This window comes from Lolium perenne, chromosome 7 (genome assembly GCF_019359855.2).
Source record: "Lolium perenne isolate Kyuss_39 chromosome 7, Kyuss_2.0, whole genome shotgun sequence".
NCBI classification, from domain to species: Eukaryota; Viridiplantae; Streptophyta; class Magnoliopsida; order Poales; family Poaceae; genus Lolium; species Lolium perenne.
In genome coordinates, this window is record NC_067250.2 from 191558465 (window position 1) to 191566861 (window position 8397).

Sequence of the window (8397 nt, forward strand, 5' to 3'; positions counted from 1 at the left end):
GAGGGACTGCATACTCTTGTTCGATATGGATGTATGCATGCGGACATGTTGAAGCATACAAAATGAGACACTGTGGGTTATAATATGATGATCTGGCCGTCCCATATGGACATACGTGCATCAGGCTGTACTCACCAAGCTTAAACATGACACCACAATAGAAGACTCGTTCGTGCCCGTGTTGGCAAGATACGCTTAGTTTGTCACTATAAAAACCAACCTCCTTTACGCTTACTGATCACACAACCAGCATAGCTAGCAGTTCGATCGACCTCACATAGCTTACTATCCGGCGTCCAAGCTCAATTCGTTGAAGACAAACAGAGAGAAATGGCTATTCGTATGGCCATCCTTGCAGCAGCTCTCTTGGCCTTGGCACTTTCTCATGGCGCCATGGCCTCCGATCCAAGCCTTCTCCAGGACTTCTGCGTCGCAGATAAACTCTCGCAAGGTATATCTACATACACTGGCAGGGACACTCACATAACTGGTTCTAGTTAAGCAATTACTTACCTTGGTTATCTTATACGAATGGCGTCTGTACAGTGCGTGTCAATGGATTGGCGTGCAAAGACGCAAAGGACATCGTCGCCGAGGACTTCTTCTTCTCAGGCCTCCACATGGCCGGCAACACCAGCAACAAGCAGGGCGCCGCTGTGACCGCAGTCAACGTGGCGCAGATCCCCGGGCTGAACACCATGGGAATCTCCTTTGTACGCATCGACTACGCGCCCTACGGCCTCAACCCTCACCATACTCACCCGCGTTCCACCGAGATCCTGACCGTGCTAGAGGGTTCCCTCTATGTGGGATTTGTGACCTCCAACCCCGACAACAAGATGTTCACCAAGGTTCTCCACAAGGGAGATGTGTTCGTCTTCCCCAAGGGTCTCATCCACTTCCAGTTCAATTATGGGCCAACGCCCGCGGTAGTCCTTGCGGCATTGAGCAGCCAGAACCCTGGGGTGATCACTATCGCCAATTCTGTGTTTGGATCCACCCCGTCCATCCCGAATGCGATTCTCGCCAAGGCCTTTCAGGTGGAGAAGGAAACAGTAGACATGATGCAAGCTCAGTTCTGAGTGGGTTGTCATTTGGGCATTTGTCTGTAGCTGATTTTTTTCCGTTTATGTTTGTTTGTCTTGCATTCTTTGCATTGTTAAGTGGGAACCTTATGTTGTTTGTTTTTGTTTTCATATTTTTGTTTCGCTCTGGGACCTTGTTTTGAATGCCTAGGAATTTTCTTCTTGGTTATTGCAAATTGTCTTTAATCCTGTTATGTTAATGTTACTTTCATCACATTGAATCGCAGAATTTTAATTTTAATTTTAATATTTACTTCCATGTGAAATGCTAACGATTTATTTGGTACCTCCTATGTTGATTTTGGACATCTGAATTGATGTAGTATCCTAAATTCTTGCTTGTCAATTTTGTTTGCAGTATATTGGTGTATAAGTATACCATGATCAGTACTATCATATTGGAGCCTAAGACATAGCACGTAAAACTAGAAAACTTAATGGCAAACACATCATGTACACAAATTTACATTGAGATTCTACAAAACATTAAATATGATGATAATATGATAATATCTTATGATACTATACATTATGGGGGTAGTATCATAAACTAGTATCATGTGCATGATACTAGTGTATGATACTTCCCATTGTGACTAGTCTAATACTATAATTTGTCACATACAAAATACTTATTTAGCATTGGAGTAATTTCTCATTAATGATTACCCACCTTAAATCTCCAAATATCTATATGTCTATCCAAAGTCAAAGAGAGAGCATATCACAAATATTATGAACCAAAAATCTTCAGGAATGTATCCTCTCTCGCAAGAAGAAAGGCGCATATATCCTCCTGTTGAAGCTATGGGTCCCTCCTACATCGCTTGCCGCTCCGGTGGCCAGAGGGGATGGGAACACCGGGTCTGTGCAGCGGCATTGTAATTAGAACTTTTAGGGTTAGGTTTTGGTCCTCGGTGGTAGCCCATTGTTGGTGATGGCAGAGTTATGCAAAATAAGAATTAAGTCTTCTCCAACTCCATGTCCACTCGTCGGCGGTGGTCTCGGCGGTGGTGTAGAGGAGGATGGGGAACCGTATGGTTGTTGCTTTTCTAGAGTGGTGGGTCTAGTTCTATCTTCATGTTATGCATGTGGTCTTTGTGTCACGTTTCAATGGTTTCTTCTACGACATACGAGGTTCGACCAGCATCGGCTTCATGATGTAGCTAGTGAGATAGGGTCAACATGTATATTTATGCATGATGGTGGTTGTCCAGCCAACTTGTTCGACATACCAATGTTCGCTCTGACCGGCGACCGGCGACTTTCCGGTTGTCGCGTCAACAAATATTTCCTGCCTCCAATGTGGTTCTGAGGTCTAGAGGTAGCATCAAACTTCACTCAAGGCGTGACAGCTTGAAAATGAAAGAGGAAGAAGGTGCCGATTTCCCCCAATGATATGTGTAGTTTTCCTTCTCTCCAAGGAGGTCCTATATAATGGTAGGTATGGCCTCTTTGCAATTAAAAATCCTTATTTGTACATGTATTCAAGGTATTTGTAACGGACTAAAATATTAGGGCTTTCTATTCTCGTGCCCTCAGGTCCTTAGTTGTACTCAGTTTTCCCTAGCTCCTTAATTTTTCCCCAGTTTTCCCCAAGCCCTTGTCTGAAACCCGCAGAAGGAGCTCAGACGGGAGGATTCCCGTTTAGTTGACCATTCCGTGCTGACGTGTGGGTCTGGGTCGTGTGGGGCCGCGTCGCGTGGGGCTGGTAGAAAGGGACCACGTGGGACAGGACGACACCGCGTTTGGTCGTACGTGAGCAGGAGCTGGGTTCTGTCTCTCTCGGCCCAAATAGGCATTTTTAAGAGCACCTTTTTTTCCTCCTTCTCTCTGTCTTTTTTCACCAAATTAGTATCAAATCTAGAGAAGCTTGCATTTCTGTCTTTCTTCAATTATTTGTGCCTTTTGGCCCTCGTTGTTTGCCCAATATGGCAGCAAATCTAGTACTTCCTCTGGTCCATATGTATCTAGTTAAATCTAGAAGCAAATCTCCATGCTAATGTACGATAAATTCACACAGCATAGTAAATCGAGAAAATAAAGTAGGGCCAACAAAATATAGTAGAATAGGGATAGATAATAGGGATCCCTCCCTAGATAATAAGCTGCATACAGCAGCCAACATAGTAACAGGTTCGAGGTTCTTCACAACACCAACATACTAACAACATAACAACAATGGATCCCTAGCTAACAACAAAATAGAAGCTGCTTTGCAGCAGCAGCACACGTCCTGGACTCCGCCTACCCCATCTGGCTCTTCCTCCACTTCTTGCTCCCCTCTCCCTTGATCTTGGGCACCTTGGGCTTGATCGGAGGCATGCGCCCGGCAGAGATCTCCACTCGCTGCAAGTTGCGGAGGTGAATGCCGAGCGCCTTGTGCTTGGCACGGAAGGAGCAAACGTTCACTGTTTCGCCGACCTTGGGGAAGGTCCTTCCGATGTCCTCGGCATGCGTGAGGAGGCAGTTGAAGTCGGTGCCGCCGAGTCTCCTAGTGCAGAAGGGGCACCTGTAGACACCTTTGGCGAAGTAGGAGGTGTATTGGCCGACCTGCAGCATCCATAGCACCTGCCGAGTCTTGGTGTGTTGGTCCTCATCGTCGCTGCCGACGTCGCTGCCAGACACCTGATCCATATCAAACGGAAACTATGAGTGAATGAGTTGCAATGATGACTAACGTGCATGATAAAAAAGTTAGGAAAAACAGAGGCAGCCTCAGTTTGAGTGGACACAATTATATATCTACAGGAATGGGGTTAGCGAACCAAAGCTCATGCACAACAGATTTGTACACAGCAATGGTTTGCTGAACCCGTCCTGTAAAAATTTGTGCCCAATGATTCATCATAGGAAAAGGAGATTCCAGATCTGAATTTGAACATATTCCAGAGTATTTGCAAAATTAAACGATTGATATCTTTCGATTCGTGCATAAAATAACTGATTGAGATCCCATGATTACTTGCATAAATTAACTGATTGAGATCCCATTATTACTTGCATAAATTAACCGAAAGAACCCCAAATCTTAAACGAAATTAAGAAGGGATCAAAACAAAATAGAATAAAATCGGCGTAAATATAATACTCATCCTACCTACAGATCGGCACTAATAGTTACTAGGGAACCAACAAAAATAGGGTTGAAAAAGGAATGGGGAACAAAAAAGGGAGCAAACCGTAGTTACCTCGTGCCAAGGGTCGTCCATGCAGGTGTCGTAGGGGTTCGAGGGCGAGATGTACGACATCTCCTCATAGGGGTCCCATTCCGGCGGGATCTGACCGCCACCGGCGGCAGCCTCCGATGCACCGGCGGGAGCCACCAATGCACTGGCGGCGGCGGCGACGACGGCCGTAGAGGGGACGGTGTCGAAGAGGGAGGCGTCAAGCTTGGAGCCGACGGTGTCGTGGACGATGGGATTCGCATTATCCTTGTCCATCGCCGGCAGAGGAGAGGGGGAGGGTTTTTTGCTTTGGAGAAGATGATGGGACATGAGAGGCGGCGTTGCGTGAGCAAGTGAGAGTGACAGAGATAGTGCGAGGAGGCGAACAGGGAGAGGCATCTATAAAGGCGAGGGGTGGTTAATGCGACCCGCGTCCTGCGCGTCCACTATTGCACATCTGCACGTCTTGGACTTCTGTAACGCGACACGCGTCCACGATTGCACGTCTTCGACTTCTGCATCGCGACCCACGTCTACGCGTCAACAATTGCACGTCTTCCACTTCTGCACCGCAACACGCTTCCTCGAGTCTAACCCTGAAAATTTAGATATACTCAGGTATACCCTCGAGTCTTATACTAGCATTTTTTGTGTGCTCAGTTTTCCCCTTGAGTGCTAATACTGGCTAGTGCAATATACTCAGGTTTACCCTCAGGTGGCTGGTCAACAGAGAGTCAACAAATGAGATTAACTAGTTAAATGAGTCATTTAATGTGCAAAAAAATCCAAAAAAAAGAGTGGCACTTACTCATGGAGTCTTTTTACATGACCTGCCACGTTGGGAACCATCACAATCATAGATAAATCAAGTTTTGCCACAAATTGCCACTTCTCAAATCACCTAGTAGCTATGAAGGTGCATGGCTTTCCACAATAAGCTCTTCCCAAAACAGCTTTCCCCAAAACATACTTTATCTGAATGAGGCCACAATTCTCACACTCATGTATTTGTATTGCAAATAGTTTGAGGTAGGCCAAGATGGGTTTCATTGTACAAAACACGCATTTTCTATTTTTTAAATCTCATATTTGAATCCCTTAGTCTGTTTACTACTCACGTGCACTTGATTTCTTGATACTACTCAGTTTTGCCCTCTCCCATCATAAATTCTCACAGACGCCCAACACTGCCCTGATTGGTCTAGCCCATGTCACGCGGATCGTGCCCGCCGATCGTTGATCGTATGATCTAACGGGCGGGATAACCCCTCTCTCTCTCTGTCGGTGGTTAGCTTCCACCATCTATGTATGCTAAAGGGCGGTTACCCAGTATGCTAAAGTTTGGTTTTCTGTATTATTTTTCACGCGCTAAAAATCATAAACTCTTTTAGGCATTAATTTTCACGCAAAAATGATAAACCATCACCGATTTGTTGTAGCCATTACTTTTCACGCAAAAAATGATAAACCATCACCAATTTGTTGTAGCCATTACTTTTCACGCAAAAAATGATAAACCATCACCGATTTGTTGTAGCCATTAATTTTCACGCAAAAAATGATAAACCATCACCGATTTGTTATAGCCATCCCTCCGGTCTTATTTAATTGACTCAGATTTCGTATAAAGTTGTAGTGAATCCGAGTCAATTAAAAGAGACCGGAGGGAGTACTTTTCACGCTAAAAATGATAAACCATCACCGATTTCTTGTAGCCATTACTTTTCACGCTAAAAATGATAAACGAAGCCCAACAATCTATCTATCTCTGTATTTGAAGATTGGGAGAGTTCACCATCTACTTATGTTAACTTATGAGGTTTTGACCTGAAAATCAAATGTGTATTATAAAGGGAAATAAAAGTTCAAAAAAATGTAAAAACGAAACAATCTACCTATCTTTGTATAGAAGATCATCTGTATGATTTTTGAGGTCATTTAGAGAAGGTCGAAAAAACCTAACTTGTTACAAAAGCTGGTTTCAGTGAGACCTAACCAAGTTTGGTATACATGATGCCATACCTATAACAACAAGGAATATCTAAAAGGGAAAGTTTCACAAAATTTAAAATTTAGGGTGAAAATGATGCCATACATGATGCTATTTTTCGAGGTTTTGACCTAAAAATCAACTGGGTATTATAAAGGGAAATAAAAAGTTCGAAAAATGTAAAAACGAAACAATCTATCTATCTCTGTATAGAAGATCATCTGTATGAAATTTGAGGTCATTTAGAGAAGATATACACAAATCACCTTGTTAGAAAAGTTGGTTTCAGTGAGAAGAAACGGCATGCGCTTAAGCAAAGTGATTTTTTCGAACATCTCCAAATGACCCCAAATTTGACATACATGATGCCATACGTGTAACAACAAGGAATATGTAAAAAGTGTCAAAAACTTTTAGCTCTATCAAAAAGAACCTCATCATGGTGCCAGTAAAATTTTTAGTTACAAACTTTCGTAATTTACCTAACCTTCAACAGGAAACTTGTTTCAAATTCATTTTGGCGTACAAGAAACAAATTCCACCTTGATTCGACCACCATAGCCTCCAAACGATGCCGATATCGGCATGGTCAGAACGGCTATGCTCGCCACCACTACTAGGTCACCGTCGGGATGCACCCTCAATCCCGTCCCCTCATTCGATCACTAACACATCAGAGATACCGCCGAGGCTAATGCCGAACGTACATGCTGATACCAATGCCGAACATGCACGCCGATGTGGGCACAGCCACGCCGCCCCGCTATGCTGGATGCCACAGACCACCGCCAGGTCTTTCCCTTCGCCATCACACTCTCCTAGCACCCATCTATACACGCTAGAAAGGAGAGACACTATTTTTCTCTACATTGCTCGCGTTCGTGTCTGACACCGTCAGTCAAAGTGTTGAGGTAGTCATCGATGTCCTCGACCATTTCTTCTCTTCTTTGCATGGTTAAACGCGTCTAGTTCATATCTATCTAATACGTCTGATCTTGCCTCATGCAATTCTTTGTGGACGTCGATCTCATCTTAGCACCCCGCAGGCCACCTCCTCCGTGCCATCGATGTAGAGCTCCGTTTAAAAATCTAATCCTACCCGTGTATTGCCCCTTGTATCAGCGTCATGGCCCCACTTGTCATTCGATATACCGAAGCCCCACTCGTTCGCGTTTTTGTTAGGGATACATCGATGCTTACGGTCAAACAAAGATGGATGGTGATGGGATTCGTAGCATAGAAAACAAAAAATTTCCTACCGCTAGAACGAATAACAAGCCAATATCCAATCTAGAAGATGGTAGCAACGAGAAGATCAAGAGACTAACCCTCGAAGATTTCCAAAGCCTACGAGATTAGATCTCGTTGTTGTTGTAGTCGATCACTTGCCGCTTTCAAAAGCGTGTAGAAGATCTTGACGGTGCCACAGTCGGGCAGCACCTCCGTACTCGGTCACACGTTCGGTGTCGATGACAACGTCCTTCTCCCCATTCCAGCGGGTAGCGGATGTAGTAGATCCTCCTCGGAATCCCACCAGCACGATGGTGTGGTGGCGGTGGTGGTGGAGAAATCCTGCAGGGCTTCGCCGTAGCCGAGCAAGAGGGAGGAGGAGGAAGGGGCGGCTAGGGTTTGGGGAGAGGGAGCTAGGGATGCGACTTGTGCACCTCTTGGGGCTCCCCTTGCCCTCCTTTTATAGGTGGAAAAGGTCCTTGGGTCGTCCAAGACCTGCCCCCAAAGTTTGGGAGAGTTCAAGTAGGTTTCTGTCTGCCGAAACCTACTAGAACTAGGACTCTTTTGCCAAATCAGAATCTGCCTTTGGAGAAACTTCTTAACCCTTAAGGAAAACATGGATAAACCTATTATGGAACCCTCCGGACTTCCTTAGACAGCCCAGGTCGTCCCGGACACTTCTGGAACCTTCCACAATTTTCTGGACTATTCCGGTCCTTCCAAAACCTTCTAGGAGCTCCGGTCAAAACACCGGACTTTTTCCGAACCCCGGAAAATGACTTCCCATATATGAATCTTATTCTCCGGACCATTCCGAACCTCCTCGTGATGTCTCGGATCCCATCCGGGACTCCGAACAACATTCGAGCTCCATTCCATATTCCATATCTACTTAAAACGACATCAAACCTTAAGTGTGTCACCC

At 44.9% G+C, this 8397-nt stretch overlaps 1 protein-coding gene across 1 annotated transcript; it reads left to right on the top strand.

The window, feature by feature from the left end:
* Positions 1 to 260: 260 nt before the first annotated feature.
* Positions 261 to 1239, top strand: LOC127312509 (putative germin-like protein 2-2). The gene is made up of 2 exons (XM_051343025.2): positions 261 to 451; positions 547 to 1239. Exons 1-2 carry the CDS (start codon positions 331 to 333, stop codon positions 1080 to 1082), a joined length of 657 nt encoding a protein of 218 aa, XP_051198985.1. The 5' UTR covers positions 261 to 330; the 3' UTR covers positions 1083 to 1239.
* Positions 1240 to 8397: the final 7158 nt, after the last annotated feature.